Consider the following 18,757-nt stretch of genomic DNA (forward strand, 5'->3'; position numbering starts at 1 on the left):
TGGCTGTCCTATTAGCTATAGAATCCTATGATGCGTCACTGAAAACCTCGCTAAGTATTACTGGTATTTATGCTGCTCCAAAGACTTCTTATGTAATATTTACCTTCAATTTCTTTATGTGAATGGGGAAAGAGATGCTACACTGTTTTCCCACATTGTTCTTTGAAAGAAATACATGACTGGTTACTGTCCTGTCTTTCTACATGTCTAAATCACAATTTCATCAGTTGTTAGTCTAGGAAAGAATATCATAAACTTAAAATTACTGGGAATGTTTCTGTGAGGTTTTTGTCCCCTTTCCCTTTCTGGAGAGCTTTAAAATGCTGACACAGACACTCTGCCATAGCCTTTTTCTTCTAAGCCTGGACTTTATTTTTTAGAAAAGAACTATGATAATTTGATTAATATGAACCAATAAATAGCTTTATTATTTATAATATTTTAAACCCTCAGATAGTCAGTTGGTTCAGTCTTCTGGCTAGCACTTGTTAATTGGCCTGTACTGACTGTGTTCTCCTCTTGATGAAGTTATATCTCCAGGAAACAGCAGGTCATTGGTACACACTGGTGGTGCTTCCAGGAGTGCAAATTGAAAACCATTCCCCTGTCACCTGCATAAGTCTGTGTGGTGTGTCATTCATGGAGTTTGAGATACAAGTGTTATAAGGATATAGATCATATTGGAACTTTTACTAATTTTTGTAAATTAAGGATTCATTTAAATTTCCACATAGATAAACTGTTGACCATTAAATGCTGACCTTTCCATGCCATTTTCCCATCCAATGTATACTTTTCCATGTATATGAGAAGTACCTTTGTTTCAGGTAACTCCGTCCACCTTAGTTCATAGCAAAATAACTTCCTCCATGTGCAGCTTCTAATCTTGTGCCTGCTCCCTTCCACACCATGTATCTTCCTCCTGGAAGCTATTTTGGAAGTGTTGGTTCTGTGGCTGCTGGTGGATGTTGGTGGGACAGAGAAGGGTTCTAGTGCTGTGGAAAAATAACCTTAGAAAGCCCTCCAGGATGTGTAAGTGAGTGGAGAATTGGCTGTAATCCTCTTTTCCCTATTAGGAAAACAATAAGCAAATTACCACTGAGTTACTCGTCTTACTGCTTAGAGAAATTACTGATGTACTTATTAGCAGTTCAGGTTTGGGTCTATGTATGTGTTGTCAATTCTGTTAACAATAGTAAATTACTTACAAATGTTTTCTGCAGCCTTACAAGAACTATGTGGTGCTCTGTAATTTAGTTGTCAACTGTGTTAAGTTTCTTGACGTTTTCTGTCATAAGAACATTTCAGAGAGCAGAAATAAGCAGTGTTTTACTAATGAACTTTTGAACTTTTCCTAAGACGAAGTGTGTGGAAAATCCTAACAAGGTAGGAGACAAATTTATGAGTTGGTATGTGTCAGCAGTCCAATACAGGAGCACAATAGGAAAACACCCTGTAAGTAGGAGCAGTGAATTCTATGTTTTAATCTAGGCCAAATGTCTGAAAGCACACTGAGAATGAAAAGTGTGAATACTACTTTCTTTTCTTTCGTTCTTTTTTTCTCTCCCCTTCTCTCTTTCTCTCTCTCTTCCTTTTCCTCCTTTCTTCCTTTCTTCCTTTCTTCCTTTCTTCCTTTCTTCCTTTCTTCCTCTCTCTTTCTCTCTTTCTCTTTGTTTTTTTTTTTTTTTTGTTTTTGTTTTTGTTTTTGTTTTAGAAGAAAAGAAGAGTTACTGTTCCTTAGAATGTGGATTGTTGGTACATATGCAACACAGCAGTGGGATTGTTGGTGAGGTGCCGGTGGATCATAAGCACTGAGCTGGAATCTGTTGTGAACTTGAAAGCATTACTGGGGCAGCATCTTCAGCTGATGTGTTGATCTGTGTTGAAAAGGATGAATTTGGTTTTATCTGTGATAAAGACTGGAGCAGTAAATCCTAGGCAGCCTTTCTTTTTGTGTTGAGGAGAGATGTTCCGACAGCAAAGGCATGAGGCAGAGATCTCTCTGTTACACACTCCCATGAAAAGCAGTGATCATTCATAAAACTGCAGCTCTTCAGATGGTTGTCTCTGCACAGCAACTTAGTCCTTCTTTCTCCTCCTCCTCCTCCTTTAGCTCTGTTTTACCTGTATTTGCATTCACAGTATATCCCATTGCTTGGACTTCAGAAGTGCAGCTCCTGCTCACAGGTGGGTCTGGATGCATCCTGGTATCCGAGTACTTTCCACCTTTCTGAAGAACAACTGTAGAGATCTCTCACCTGTAATCAGCTGCAGTCACTATTCAGAGGCAAAGGAACAGTTCAGCAGTAGAAGTCATCTCACATGGATCATTGATCTGTGTGTTTTGGGTGGGTTTTGTCATAGTTACGTGCACCTCTGTAACAGTAGCTGCTCTGCACAAGAGCACACTTTCTTACTTCCCTTTTCATTCAATTACCGCTTGTGCAGCCTTTTTGAACTTGCTCTGATTACTCTTCTCTCCTCACTTGCATAGTTTTGTCTTATTATTGAGCATCTATTAACCAGAACTTGACAAGTGATGGGTTTGCAATTAGGGGGTCAGCAAACAGAAGGCTGCAGGGAGGCTTGCAGAGCAGATCAGGCTGTCTTTCAGACAAAGCCCACAATAAAGCTTTTAGGCCAAACTTCTCACAATGTGGACTGTTTTTTGTAGTGTGATTAAGTGGAGACTGCTATTTTCTAAAAGAACTGGAGCAAATTGATGGTGTCAAACAACTCAAACTTCCTTACTCTAATATATAATTTTCCTTCTGTCTCCTAAAATATTAATTTTAGTCCCTGAATAGATAATAAAAACAAAGAACAATCTTCCTGCCTCAGCTGGATGTGAGAGCAGGGTGTACTTTCTGTTGAAAAGCAGCCACAGTCACTGCAAAGCAAAAGGCAGCATGAAAGCAGGCATCAAAGAAGATACTTTACCCTGGAAACCTCTCATCCTTGGATTTCCTGGAGCACTTCAGCCATTCCCATCTGTCTGCTCAAAAGCCTCAACTTTGTGCAATTTTCTCTGAGGGTTGGGTATTAGGAAAAAGTTCTTTGAATGAGTGGTGAGGCATTGGCGCAGACTGCCGAGGGAAGTGGTGGAACCATCCCTGGAGGTGTAGATGTGACACTGAGGGATGTGGCTAGTGGGCACTACTGGTGGTAGGTGGACAGTTGGACTAGATGATCTTGGAGGTCTTTTCCAACCTTAATGATTCTATGGTTCTGTTCTATGATTCTGTGGAAGAAAACCAGTTGGATCCAGGTGATTAGAAAAGGAGCTCAAAGTCTGACAGTGTACATTTTGGGACTCTCTGACCTTTATTGGTTGTACCACGGTGTGCTGGTGTGAGCTAGTGGAGCTAATTGTCTCCGCTTAGCTGCTGTGGAGAAAGACTACCAGTGTCCTAGGTTATTTCAAAGCTCACATGTTGGATTTCTTGTTTCAGGAAAGTAATAGGCAGTGAATGCCCTGGCTTTTAAATATACTCCAGGGATTTGACTTGATTTGGCATGAGTTCCTGAGGGTGGAGGGATGTATATTGTGTAATATCTGCACGCCCAAGAATTCACAGTCATTTTGTTAATGATGAGTGGAAAGCAGAAATTTGCTGCTGTTCTTTAATCACCCAGACTGGAGAATCCAACCAGACCTTCATATCTCTGAGACAGATAATAAAATGATAGTTACCATTTGTCATGGGGCCTTGTAAGAGGCTCAGCCAAATCCTTTGGCTGCTTCCACAAGCTTATTGAGATGTGGGCTTGGGTAAGTAATGAGACCATTAAAATAGCTGGCTCTAGCAAATAGCCTTGAATTGAGTTCTCACAAGTAAAATGAATGGAAAGATAAGTATAAACATGCATGTAAGTCAGGCCTCTGGGTTTGGAAGGGACAGGCTTCATTAGCCTGACTCCTTTATCTAAGTCTGTTGGGCTGAGCAGCTTGAACATAGAAAAAGCTGGAATATAGAAGTTGGGATTGATTTTGCTCTTTTCTCTCCAAATCAGAAATAGCACAAACTTGGAATGCATATCTGGAGCCAAGGGAGATGTTGTGGAGAACAAAGCATTGTATTTAACTGACATTTTAAAATAGAAATGAAAAAGAATATCCCTAAAATTTTGAGGTAGCTATCTAATAAAAAAGTCAAGGACAAAAATTATAAGCACTTTTGATGTGGAATTTGACAGGTATATTAAAAGGAGCTGAATGTGATGCAGGAGAGAAAGAAGGCATTGTGCTTGCCTAGTGAGTTCTTTACCTGCTTGTCACAATTGTCCTCCTCCTGGTGCCATGGTACCAAGGCTTGTGCAGGCATCAGCAGAGCAAACAGCATCACACAAATACTGCCTTGTGTGAGCTCAGCCTGGAAATTGGTCCCGCAGGCTACATCTGGGCTAATGAGCAGGAGCAGGGCATGACTGAGAACACCAGCAGTGCTGGTTGAGGGCCAGCATGCCCTGGGATAAGTGATACTCGTCCCCATGGGCAGCCTGGGCTGAGCATGAGTCACTGAGTGGTCTGGCAGTACAGGGAGGAGGAAATACTAGAGAAGAATATTTTGAGATAATTAAATCCTTTCTGGTGTAGCATACTTAACCCTGGTCACATAGGCAGAGGATAGCCTGCAAACTTTGTGTATGTAGAACAGTAAAAATTTTACTGTAATCGATGCCCTTGTGTATGATACCACGAGTCAAGGACAGAGGAGAAGCCCTTCAGTACTGGCTGCAATAGAAGCAAGGATGAGCTGTACTTGATATGTGGTGTAGAGGGTAAAAAGTGTAGCTGCTGTTCTTGAATCACTGTGAAAACACTTGATAACAGCAGTGCAGCTCTGCCTGTGACCCACACATGGGTGGCCATTCCTGATGCCCCTCACAGGTGTTGCCTTGTGGCAGCGCATTGCAGTCCCACACAGTGAGAGAGGTCACTTTGGTACCTTCACTGCCTCTCTGGGATGGCTGTATAACATCAGCCCCCTCCCTTGGTAAATAAGGATGGTGCTTGCAGTAATGCAAAATCAGTTCATCACGGAGTGGCATTTCGCCTGCCTCACCCCTTTTTTTTCCCTCCTCCTTCAAAAGTTACTCAAAATGATTTATTAGTGTGCTGCCCTAGCCCTTCCCAGAGGGCTTCTGTTTAAACCTGTGTTTTCATCTCAGCTACCTGTTTTACAACAGTTCATTCTAAAAATGTATAAAATTGTGAACTCCAGACAGTTGTTGATAAGGATTCCTGATAAAGTAATTCCGTGCATCTGCTGCCAGATAGTCTGGCTCCAGAAGTATCCCTGTCTCATCTGAGGGCTTTTGAAAACAAAGCTGAATGACCTCTTCATTTGATTCTGTAACTGACTTGAGTTATAAAGTAATAATGAAATACCCTCAATCATAGCTCCAAGGTGCTGATACAATATAAAGCAATTATCAAATCCCCAGGAGCTGCTTGCTATGTTTGGGCATTTTGCTGTGAATTTTGCAAGGAAAAGTGGAGTTCAGGAGATGCTCTGCAGATACTGAGTGAGAGAGTTGGAGGCTGAGAAATTAAGAAAGGGAAGAGGGAGACCTGAAACCCAAAAATGGTAAAAGCAAAGTGAGTAGTAGGAATAACATTCTTTTTGTGAGAACAGTTTGCTCACCGCTGTTCTTTAGAAAGAATGGGTGAATGAGTTCTATTACAAGGAAGCATTTCCTTGTGATCATAAAAGTTTGGAAACACTGTTTTATCAACATCATGAATGCATGGTAATCATATTTTCTCATGGAAAAAGATTAGATGATTGTGTACTTCATGCTAATGCTGAATATTGTCTCTGTGCCTTCAAGTTTAGAAGTAGAAACTGATGTTCTTGGGTAAGAAGTGGTTTTGTGACAGCTGCAGTTCAGAGGTAATATAATATATTATCATTTTTTATGTAGCAGTCTATCAAATCAGCCTAATTTTTATTAATTTTTTTATTAATTATTATTTATTTTTTCTCACATAATAATTCATGGGTTGGAAAGAGGCATATGCTCTTCTCACAGTAGTGTTTCTTCTATTCTTGCTTTTGCTTTAAATATGCATTCCCGTTGTGTCCAGTTCTTTCTCTTTTCCTTTAGTTCTTGATTTCTGTTCTTGGTGGTTGCTGGCTATCTTCTGAGCAATCCTACCATGTGAATATCTTCTCATCCTCAGATGGCTACCTCTTCCTTGTCAGTTTCCCTGTGAATTTTTTTTGTCTAGAGTATAGGAGAAATTAAATCATCAGTAGTATCAGTAGTTCAGTATCAGTACATCTGATCAGTATCTCTGCTGTCTTATGCTTTACTGGGAAGAGCACCATTTGGTGGCGATCAACAAGTATGAGGGAGATTTGATGGCACCAATTCTGTCTATTTGAAGGGGAAAATGGGTTTAATTGAATGGGAGCTTCTTGTGGCAGCACTTTACCAAGTGGACTATCCTCGAAATTGCTTTTAACTTAGAAGTTGGCTGTAAGAGGTGAATTTAAGTTAAAAAGAAATAGAAATAAGTGAAATCTTCTCTTGCTCATTCAAAACTCTTCACTGTAAGTGTTTTACTTTGTGGGCAAATTTTCAAATTCCCTTAGAATGAAAAGTAGCTGCTCCATGTCTGTCTGTGCTGAAATAGGTTCTGTGTTTCGGTAGTGTCCCCGGTGACATTTTTGTTTCTCTGTGCTGCAGAGCATGCTCAGCAGTGAATTATGTAGTTTGTGCCATTTCTCATTGTTTCTGATTATTAGTCATTGGGGAATTAATCTGCCTCTGCTTTAGATCATGTATGCTTCAATTTTTTTCTGTAGCAGATGGATGTGACATGCTATTCAACACTGAAAATTGACTGAAAATATTGGTAGAATTTAATGGTTATTGGATCTTAATGGTTGCTATTGTTGTATGTGCCTAGGTTAAAAATAAGTTACGACTGAGATTTTTCTCTTTTTAATTATTTATTCCACATGCTGCAAATTCATTCAGTGATCTCAATGAGTTCATTCCTTTTCACTCAATAATGCAAACTTTTCTGAAGAAATTATGTCTTAATTACAATTGTATAGTGCCCAAGTTTTATCAAGTCCTCAGTGATAACCCTGTAGATCATCTAGACTAATTCTTATGGAAGAATAAGTGTTGACATTTTCATAGCGGTGGTGATAATTAATTCCTCTTCACTTCCCCAGCTTGTGCCATCACAGCCTTGGGAAGAGTGATGTGGCTGTGCTGTTCTGATGGGGCTGAGGGCCGAAGAAACCCAGGTCAGTCACATCAGGTCCTCAGTAGAGGTTTCCCAGTTAAGAGGTTGTCTTCTTGTAGTGACTGCTTCAAAACAAAGTAGCACTTCACATGTGGGCTGAAAATGGGCTGAGCAAACTCGAGGCATTTTTTTCCCCCTATTGTCTTTGACTTCCTAGTTTTCTCTTTCTTGGCGGAGAGACATTTTGCAGTTTTTCTTGAGATGTCATGTGAGGTGTTTTTTTTTTTTGCCCACTGAAGTAATGAAACGGCATGTTTAATTGTTAAGGTGATTCGCTAGATAATAGGATTTCAGGGTCATGGCTTTTATTCTCCCAGGGAACCAGTGTTCACGCATCCTGGGTTGAATCAATGCTCCATAAGGTAGGCATTCTGGTTTTCCTATCAACTAATTCACTTCATCGAAGGAGATAAGATTTGCAACTGAAGCTCAGAGAAAAGCTATTTCCTGCAGGTATATTTACTAACAATTTAGAGAGTTGCATGTCCTACACAATCCTGCCCTGTCTAATGGAAACATTGTGCATCAGCACTTGAAGGTCAGGGATCTGAAGGAATCCAGGGATGTCACAATGCAGGAGGCTGAAGAGCATGGATCTGCTTTCACTCAGCTATGATGTAAAAATGCCTTACAGATTAATGATGAATTTTTATTCCATGTCATTGAAAAACTCTTAGGATGGCTTGTAAGAACAGAAGAGGGGACCTAACAATGGATATTTACAGTTACTATTAAAGAAGTCTGCACTGAATTCCATATGGACAAATGCAAATGGAAAAATACAGGGGCTGGGAAGGACATCAGGCAAAAAATTTGTATGGAGTCTTTACAATTTCATGAATTCCAGGTGGAAGGAGCCATGCTGTATCTCTGGCTAGGCAGTGGTGGTTCTTACAAAGCGTGAGCAGTTTGTGTTACACTAGAGGCAGCTGACATTTCTGTGCTGCAGAGTTCTGGTGTGATGGCTCAGTGCAGCCAGCAGCACGCAGCGTTTTGTTTTCTCACAGAAATACTTGGATGAATATTAGAATAATAAAGCAGGTGACTTTTATGAAGCTATTGTAGGGCTTCTGGCTCAAAGCAATAGATAAATACTTTTCAGTAGGCAGGCTTTCTTAATTAAAAGTGGATTTCACCTTAGCCGTGTTATCATTTACCTCATAGGCAATGCAGAGAGCTGACACATGTATGTTTGTCAAATTATGTCAGATTTAATCGAGTATCCTGTTATACAAATAGCTATAATGGTACGTATTAGAAAGGAATTAACATTTTCATATGTAGTGATGTATGTTTTTTTAACATTTTAAATCCCTAAAGGAATTAACATTCTGAACATTGTGCTGCTTTTTGGATGCACCTTTCAGCTGCGAAGGTGATGTGTTTATTTCCACATCTGTTGCTTTCAGAACTTAGAAAACAGGCTGCTTACTGTATGGCCTGCATGCACTGTATCCCCCTGAAATCTGTGGTAAATGTGGAAATACAGTTGAATTTCAAACTATTTTCTTAAAAAATCATTTTTCCTGTGGGCTGTATATGAAGATGAAAATAATATACCAAATCTGTGGGTAGAAGGGAGTGCTTGAGATCTAGACCCATCTCACTCTGTGCAATGCAGGGGCTTCTTCACCTAAAGCAAATAAAGTGAGTGACACTGTACGTTGTCAGTGGCCTAGAAAGTAGTTTTTGTATCTGTTGTTGCTTTGACATACAGCTTTATGTAACAGTATATGTACATTTTATTACCTAAGCATCTGTATGGGAACTGCTGAATCACGACCTGCACCTCTGATTGATCACCTGAGGCGAGCAATGAGTCAGCCATGGGAGCACAGCTGAAGGCAATTCACCTGTGCTGCTGGAAGGGGTGGAGCCTGGCTGCACCTCTCCTAGGCCCATTTAAGAGCTGACTACCAGAGGGGAAGGATCTCTTTCTGGAGATTCCTCTGTTGGAGTTTTACAGAGAGCCCAGGACATGGGTAAGCATTCTATCTATTCTCTTTTTGTTATAATAGCCTGCTTAGCCAAACTCTCTTGTTTATTTCATAATTATAACATCTGTATATTCATTGATTACACAGCATCAAATAAGGATGTTTTGGATGGCTGTAAGTGAATTTTGACCAAATGGAGAGGATATAGATCAGTAACATCATTCTCTGACAAATGCCAGAAATACAGAAAGAGCTAACAGAGCTAAATGAAGGCACTATCCTGCTTTTGCTTGTGGTATAGCCGTAACATTTTCCCACTGCAAATCTGGAGAAGACAATGTGAGGCCGTACCTTTTATATCTGTGCTTATACCAGGTAAACCTTTGCTAGTATTGAGGGTGTTATGTGTTTAGGGCAGGACTTTTGGCCTTGGTTCATTGATCCAGAGGATGCATCCAGCCTGGATTCAGTGCAGCGGGAGACAGAGATACTTCTGCTTTGCTGGTTGCTGCCATCTGGTTTTGTGGCATTGGTTAGCATGGGGACAACTACAGAGAAAGCTTTTTGGCTGGTCTGAGATTGTAGCTCGGGGTCTCTGGCCAGCATTGATGGTAGCCTTTCACATTCAGTCACAGGGGAATCATTTCTTTGTTGCACAATCACTTTGTCATCAAATTGGATGACACTACAATGGAATATTTTAAGCCAATTCAGACAGTGGGAATTAGCTACAATTGCAGAGGAAGTAATGGTACTCATTAGGAAGCTTTATGTGAAGAAAAATGGATGAGCAGTGAAACTTGGGTTGGATTTAAGGCTGTATGCTATCATGCAGGAATTTCTGCTGTGACTTTTTTAAAACTTAATTCGTCTCACTTTGGAATGTGTATTACAATCTATCTTTTAATATCCTCTCAACATTTTAACTTAATAGATCTCGTGATGTTTTGATAGAATTCTTTACTAGTGATTCCTCTGGTTGTTCTTCCTGATCGTTGTAGGTTAGAATTGTAGAGTTCTGTACTTTAAGCCCTGGGATTGACAAAGTGTGCCTGGAGCTGTGTATGTGGTTTGAGTTAGGTGTGGGAATGGATGTTCCGTGCCACTTTGTGTTGGGCACCTGAGCTGCTCTGGTGGACAGCAGCCTCAGTGCAGTGGTTCCAGCAGTCTCTTCTGATGTGTGTGTATGATTATGTTGGACTGCATGCTGCAGCGTGGCATTGTTGTTCAGTTTGACCTATATGTACCTTGTGCGTGTAGTTCAGAGGAAGATGAATCTGTTTTTATGTTGCTCTGTACTAGGAAGCCTACGTTTCTGTATTACTAACTTAAGGGTGAGCCATGTAGGGAAAATTAAGAGAGGAAAACCATTAGTGCAACAATAAAGCACTTTTAATTTAACTACTCCTATGAATGAATAACAGTGAAATGTAATTCACTGAGTGAGGTTTTTATGCTCTCTGAGTTTGAGAGGGTCAGTGTTAATAAGTAGCCAAGGGCATGTCAGATGGAGAGGGGATCGAATGTCTGCAGGTCGGTGTCTGCCAGTATTTTTTGGAAGGTGTGATAGAAAAATAGCAGCATGGACTCCTACAGATGTGCATATTACAGTACTCTGTGCCCATCCTCAAAGTGGGAATTTCCTTTGAAGAGGAGACCTTTCTGCTCTGAACAGCTTGAAAATGGAGAGAAATACTAAAAAAAAGTGAGAATTGCAACTTGATCATTCCCCAAGTGCTATCTGTTCCCTCAGCAGTAGCAGAACTGACTGTTAAAACACAAGCCCAGCTGTAACCCAGAACTTCTGTATAAAGAACAACTTGGAGAAATGGAAGAGTTTTACATTAGGAAGGAGCCTCTCACAGACTGACTGCAGCAGAAAATCTGCATGTTGCTCCAATATAAATACTGCTGATATGTATGAGGGATATGGGGACAGCAAGGGGAAAGGGAACTTGCCCTTTTGCTATGACACCATTTTGTTTTCTGAACTGGAAAAATAATTTTACTCTCCATCTCTTCTCCCATCTTTCTCACTAAATTACAAGAGTTTGAATCCTCTAACAAGGAGAGAGAGAAACTGAATATAGGTTTCAAGAATGGTAGCCTGGAAAAAAAAAAATCTGCATCTATCCATCTATTTCTTTATGTAAATTCACCTAGCAGCATATCTGTAGCCCACTCTTTTCTTTTTTCAAATCAGATCTGTGCTTTCAGGAGACTTTCCTGGTTTGGCATGTGTTTGCTGTGCAGAAGTTTTGGAAGGAAATTGGTGTTAAAAAAAAAAAAAAGTGCTAACCACGGGCTTCAAAAGGGAACAGCTTGGAGGAAATGGAGCTGCCTGTACTTTGATTTCCGTACCTAAACCTGCATGCTGGTACAGAACTGTCACCTTCTGGAGAGAGAGCGATTTAGTGAGGTGAGAACATGGGGGAGGCAGTTTCTTTTGAGTTTCTTCTTCTTAGGAACGCCGCTTAGTTCCTAAGGAATGAGAGCAATAACCCTTATAATAGAAGAATAGATTTTAGTCCATGGATTTTTGACATGTGGTTTGTTTTCTCTGATATTCTTGACAATAGACTTGCAATTTGATATTTGAGTGAGATAAGATGTTTTGCTGCTTGCAAGCTATTCTTTCCATTGAGAAATAGAGATGAAGATCAGTTCGTTTTTTGAAGAGGTTGATAACATCACTATGTTGAGCTCTTTTCCCAGTTTGCATCAAAATCTCAGCAAGCCTTTTCTTCAGGTGCTTTTATTTTGCTTCTTCTGCTCTCTTGGAAATTGCTGTCACATGAATCCAAGTGTAAACATCTTCACATTTACAAACATTTTGTAGCACTCATAAAAACATGGCTTTTTCAGCTTTATGCAACCACCTGACATTGTACAAGGAAGCCTAAATTCGTCTCTGCTTTGCATCTTGTGATGTCTTGAAGTCTATCGTGAGCATATGTGTAATGTGAAAGGTCTGTCAAAACGCAGAGCATTTCAGTCTCCAAAGACTCCCAGCTTTCTGCCTCCAGCACGTTCTGCTGGCTCAAGGTAATGCTTTAGTCAAGGCTGGACATGTCCTGAATTTTTTAATCTTTCGTCAGAAAGTTCCTGTTTAAATCTGTCACAATCTTCAGCATTTATATGTCCCTTCTGAACATGTAATAATAAATTCATGCTTAGTTAACTATTTGACTTCTTTGGGGCAGCTCTGGCTATAGATTTAAAATTACTTATTTTCTAGAACTGTTATCTGAGTTTGAAGTTGAGAGTGATGCTTTCATGTGGAGATGCTAATTTAGAGCAGAGGGCTGGCTGTTGTATCTTGCTACTCTGCTGCTTATGAAGTCTGTTCATTGAATCTGAAATATCAGTCTGGTGGTTTCCTAATGCCTCAGTGGCTGCTGCTGAACCTGGAAATTTTGAAATGTTCAATCTGTCTGTCTCCAAATTGGCAGAGCTTTGTGAGACCTGCATTGTGAGCAGTCCCAGCTGGTGAGATCTGTACTTAATAGGAATATTTGTGGAAGAATTGTTTTACTCAACAGCTGTTTTTGTTTCATAACAAATTGCTATTAAAAAGTCAAAGTATAATGATGAAAGATGGGAGAGGTTCAGAAGCCTGAAGTCCTTCTAAAGGTGGATATCTGGATGTGCCTGTTAATAGCTACAGTTTTAGACTGATTTCCAAATTCAGTATATGTTACCTCAGAACATCTCTGCCACTTCAGGGAGTACTTAAATTGGGAATCTGTAGATACTGATTTATAGAGGATGAATACTGTGCATTGTTATACAACCTTGGTGTCTCACATATCCATCTACAGAGAGAAAAGCGATTGGCTTCTTGTTTCCCGTGTTTCACATGCTTTTATGAAGCAGAAGGAAGGTTGTGATGAACTGCTGTAACATCTTATTTAATACATACATAGAATCACGATGCTGAAACTTTAGCCCAGTAAATGTTTCAAGGATGGTTAGCTACAAGTTGTGTTGGCATCAGCTGGTAGCTTTGTAACACGGAAATGTTTTTGACCTCCATGACAGGCATAAGGAACTTTGCCATTATTTTAACCTTCTGGGCTTTTTTTTATTATGTCAGGTTCAATATTTGTTTGGAGGCTGATCTGTCTGAGCAAGACCACTAAATAGCAAAAGTAAAATTAGATTGCTTTTCTAGAGAGAACTATTTGTATATGCAAGTATGCCTGTTCCTTGGCTTGCTCATATTAGATTACTTGCTGAATAACTCTGCAAAACAAATTTGTGGAAGGTCAAGATAGGTGAGAGTGATTTACTGTAAGCAGGGAGCGAAGGTGATTTATGCTGTCTGTTCTCTCCATGTGGCAGCTTGGGTCATGCCTGCTGACTGTGGTGCCTGTAATAGCTGGGGGCTGTGCTTGTCTTCCTTGCAGGATCATTTCTTCTGGCTTTATTTTCACGTGGTTTCTCTGCCGAAGAGGCACAGAAGGAAAGATTTCTAAGTGAGTTAATATACTGCATGGACAGTTGAAACAAAATCCTTTGTGTAAAGCCTGTTCTGCTGTTGATATGTTCTTGTCACCCTAACTCTGATACATTTACATCAACTCTGCCTTTCATGAGTCAGAGCATATATAGATTTTATTTGAGTTGTAGATCTAGCTACATTCACGTAACTCTTCTGGGTGCCTGTAAGAGCACGTGTGCCACCTCTTTGACATGAACCTAACCGTAAAGCTGCAGAATGTCCTGTGGTGAACTTGGTGAGGAACATAACATTTTATGAGAAGCATTTTTGTTCACTATTTTGAATACTTAATGAACAAGAAGAGTGCTGAGAAGGACTGTGTGTGCTGGTGATTAGGGATGTACAGGAGAGCTGGGGATTCCCATTCCTTCAGATCAGGAAAGGAAGTTTCCTATGCAGCTCTAGGCTGCTGCATTCACTGAGCAGCCAACCACAAAGGTTGTGGACGGGACTGGTGTTAGGAATGCTGCTGCAGTCTCTTGCGTGTTTTGGGATTAGGTTTCCAATGGATGAACTTGACAACGCATCCTGGGTTGGACTTAGCATGGAAGATTACAGAGCAAATCTCCATTTGGGAATTCCATTTCCTCTTGGGTAAGGGGCTCTGAGCAGCCTGGAGGCTGTTGTGGTGGGTGAGCTAAATGGCAAGGGGACATCACTTATTTCTCTGCTTGTCAGTAACTTTTTGCCTGTGTCTTTTATTGCTGATCATGGTTAATTATTTTTCTTCTTGAGATCTGTGTCAGTGGTTCGTGTTTTTGTCTTTGGCTGGTTTCCAGAAACCTTGTTAGTAGTTATTGTTGTTTTCTTCTTTTTTTCTCCATTCGTTTTGTTGCTTAAGATAATATATATATATAATATATGTAGTGTGTGTGTATATACTTAATCAAGTGCTAGATAATTGTTAACATTTAAGAGTATTTATGTCCCTGTCAACAGGAGAGAAATTGATTGATCTCATGCTGTGAAACAAATAAATAACTGGGGAGAAAAATGTTAAAGCTTGCTGGTGATAGTAATTGGGTCAAGGAATCCTTCTGTATTGCATCAAAATATTTTACCTATTTTACCTAATTTATCATATTATCAGATTTCTGTACATGTAAGCTGCTTTCTGCTGGTAAGTGTTCATTATCACTTAATTTATAAGAATAGTACTTATTTTATTCAGTTTACATCTATGTTATTAACTTAACTATGATAGAAATAACCTTACGTGGGGAAAAAAAAAAATGAAGCTGACTAGGGCTTGAATCCATACTTCATTTTCCATTTTATTTACTATGTTTTGTTCTTTATGTTTCCCAAAACCAGAGAATAAAATTTTAAATGTGATTCTACTTTGTAGCCTGAAAAATATCATTAATTCACGCTTTTATGTTTTTATGGGCCTCAGTAAGTTTAAAGATGTGGCAAAGGATGTGTTTTAGCCTTGCAAATCAAACTTAGCAGTGGAATTATATTTGTTACTGTAGTATAAATTGGGATATTGTAAGTCAAAATTACACAGGTGTTCTTTAGAAGTAGGTAGGATTAGGGATTTTAATTTGGTTGATGACTGATTGGAACCTGTGTCAGCCTTCTGTCAGGGCATATTATGAAGTTGTGGAAACATCCTTTCCTTCAAATTTAGAATGTAAACACAGGAAACAGAATTTTTTTGAATGAGAATCTGTTTGTTGCTGGGCTTTGGGCTGAGCAGGCATGGTTACTCACGTGGGTTTTCTGTGTGTGGAACTTCCCAGCAGCTCCATTTAGAAACCACACAACGAAGGTCTTCTGCTGTGCTCTGAGCAGTGTCTCCAGGAGGTCTCCATGCTCTGCTTGCTGTAGAGAGGATCTGAATACAGCCATGCCCAGAGCCAGAGCAAGTCATCTGCCCAGGCCTGAATGCGGTCATCTTAACCACATCTCAGGCTTTGTATCAATAGAGAACCTTTTAGTATTTGATAATGATACGCTGCCTTGAAGGCCTGAGAGCCAGAAGTGTGTTCCTGGGTGGCAGTGGGTGCTGCACAATCCCACTGATGTACCCAACAAACAGATTAAAACACCTGCACCCTGGGATGTGTCCCAAAGCAACTTGCTCATTTCTACCCAAATGCTAGCCCCAGATTATCCCTTGATTGTAACTTTTGATAGTTTTACAGATCTTAATCATAACCATAGAGCTCTGATAGTAATTCTCTCCCAAGCACTGGCTCACCTTTCTATTTTGAAACAAATACACTAGTTCGGTCAAGAGCTGAAGCAGAAGCCAATTTTCTGTTTTTAGCATGTCTGTAGTACATGGCAAAGAAGCAATTCCATTTTTTATCAGTTTGTAAAAGCGATAAAAACGAATGCAAAAAAACCATAGCTAAGCTACTTGTACAGCACAGAAATATCCAGTTCCCTTTTACACTCAGATGTCCAGAGTAATTCTGCAGTTCATTTTCAAAGAGGAAAAAAGTGTATTTTTTTCTAAGGCTGCAGATTTCTCCACTTACTGAAACAGTAAGACATGTAATTGATGTCATTTTTAATAAGGTGATACTGAGTAAGAGTAAAGTAAAAAAAAAAAAAAATCTTGTGAAACTTGCAATCATTTTATAACTAATCTGACAAAATTTCTTTTTTTCATTTCTGACATATTTTACAATAACCATGTAAAACTTAGTGGAAGTAGAGTGATAGAAGATTAAACATATAATAAGGGAGAAGAACCTTCTAACAGCAATATTTAGAGACTAAGTGAAAAGCCTTCAGCAGAAACGTAAAATTAATGACAGTACATTTTGAGAAGATGATGCCAAAGATGCATGACAGGTTTTCTACAAATGAACAAAGGCAATGACTTTGTTAGCTATGGAAAACGCGAGGAAAAGATAAAATCTGCTTTTTATTTGGTGTTATCTTTTCCCTCACTGATATTAGTTGCTCAAATAACTCGCAGAAATGGAGTACTGCAGATAACATTGTGAATCTTGCTCATCCCTATCCCTGAAGACTTGTTGGGATAATGACACAGTTTAGGAAACTGCCTCCAGTCATGTTAGGAAGTGACAGGCACTCCGTTGTAAACTAAGCTCTTAGAAACTATTTTAACCTGTCAAGTGGGAGAATGCTTAGGAAATCACAGCTTTGTTAAGTGTGGGTAGTGTAGGTTAAGGAAAAGAAGTGGTACTGCAGCCAGGTGGAAAAGAAAGAGCTAACTGACCAGGACTTGAGCTTAAAACGTGTGGGTTGTTCCAAAAGTAATGCCTCCTGTTTATTTCTGTAGAAGTTATAACAGATATAAAAAGCACAGTAACAACATTTGATAGAGCAAATTCTCAGCTACAGAACTGTTTTTCAGCATAGTTGCTGCCATTATGCATTTTCATGAGTGACGAACAAGCATGCCATGTTCCTAACAATCTGCATGACCATCTGGAACATGGCTTGTCTATCACGTGGCTGTTGCTGCTGCTGAAGTGCGTTTTCCACTGCCTCACTGTGCTCACATTCTCTGTTTGGTCTTCAGAAATGTACAGCAAGCATCAGTGAATGTCAACTGGTGCCATTTTTTCTACATGGAAGAATTCAGTTTCATCCTTTTGTTTCCTACGTGCTTTCATGTCAGACTGCCCCGCTGCTGCCATCTATCATACAGCAACAGCATGTAAAAAAAAAAAAATATTGAGAAGGTTCAATTTCTATTGCCATTCCACCAACGTTTACCTCTGGCATTGTGGGTCAATGTAAATAAATAGGAAGCATTACTTCTGTGTACCCCACATATATGTGTGTGTGTGTGTATTCCTGTAGAAAATATGAGACTTGGTAGCCTCAGAATTTTTGTGAAGTTTCCTGCAGGTTTTCAACAGTTTTGTGATTTCATTTAAAATGTTTCTGTTGCATTTTACTATTCTTAGGAAATCACAGTGGTCAAAATTGTCAGATAGCTGCACGGTTTGTATCTGGGCACAAATGTGTATACAAATGTTCATTTTTAGGTGCTTGTCAACCATTCTTGAAGCTTTTACTGTTTAAAAAAAACAGGGATGTGTCCTGTTTATGATTAGCAGAAATAATTTCAAATGGGTGAAGAAGAGTTTAATAAATGGAACATAAGGATATTTGCTGTACGTATCAACTAGAATCCTAATCAGAGGATGCTTATGTCTGTAGTTCATGGACAACTGCTAAATAAAGAGAGGGGAAACATCTCTGGAAGCTTTGGAATATGGAGAAATAGTATTTAAGGAATGCCAGTGAACTTGAAAGCTAATTACTTTGAGAACAGCAGTTAAAAGTAAAAACTATCTCCCGTTCTATGTCTGCCTCTTGTTACCTATACTGACTTCGTAATATTTCATTGATGAGCGCTCTCTCTCTCTCTCTCTCTCTCTTTCTCTCTGTATACATATGTATGTAATGTATGTACATATCTATATTTCTGCATCAAAATAGCTAACACTTAGTAGAAAAAAATAACAATGAGCTAAGGATATTTAGTGAGAAAGCATGCATAGAGTGCAGTTTGAAGAGTAAAAGAGCTAAGCAAATTACAAGGAAAAGAAAAAAAAAAAAAAAAGAAAAAGAAGGAAAACTACATCAATGTCAGTGATCTCTGAAGTCTAACTTCTGAATATTCAAGCAGATTGGATATTATGAAGAGCTGTCAGTACTTCAGAGCTATGGATGCCAAAGCAATTATTTGCAAACCTTGAGATACATCAGCCTAGTTTTCTACTCTCTGACTTGGGAACAGAGAAGCAATTTGGCTGAATCTTTAGGCAATTAATGTTGGAATTAGCTCCAAGTTGAGAATTTTAAGGAATTTATAAAACTATGGCTGGATATAAATTAACTCTTTGGCACTTTTGAAAGGATCATAGTTTCTGAATTTGGCATTAGCTTAAAGTCAGTAAAAGCAGCACTTCAGAATGTGAGTGGAGATGAAAGTGGGGCTCTGATGTGCTATTCCTGCCTTAACTTGGAGCCCTCACATAGCATGAACTGCTGGAGCTCCAGACCTGACTGTGCCTGAACTCACAACCTGAGGACAGGGTGACCTGCTGGGTC

The 18,757-nt window shown here is 39.5% G+C and overlaps 1 protein-coding gene across 2 annotated transcripts in view; it reads left to right on the top strand.

Annotated features, from left to right (window-relative positions):
• KIAA1217 (KIAA1217 ortholog) overlaps nt 1-18,757 on the top strand; it is a 345,028-nt gene that overhangs the window by 38,828 nt on the left and 287,443 nt on the right. The window contains exon 1 of one of the 2 annotated variants that reach the window (XM_090142967.1): nt 14,176-14,302. The exons of the other annotated variant lie outside the window; for it this stretch is intronic. Within the exon in view, the coding sequence (XP_089999093.1) occupies nt 14,218-14,302 (85 nt within the window). The 5' untranslated portion in view covers nt 14,176-14,217. Of the gene's footprint in view, nt 1-14,175; nt 14,303-18,757 lie in introns of those variants that run through there. 2 annotated transcript variants of the gene reach the window in all.

This window comes from Phasianus colchicus, chromosome 6, assembly GCF_987193195.1.
Source record: "Phasianus colchicus chromosome 6, bPhaCol1.hap1.1, whole genome shotgun sequence".
NCBI lineage: Eukaryota > Metazoa > Chordata > Aves > Galliformes > Phasianidae > Phasianus > Phasianus colchicus.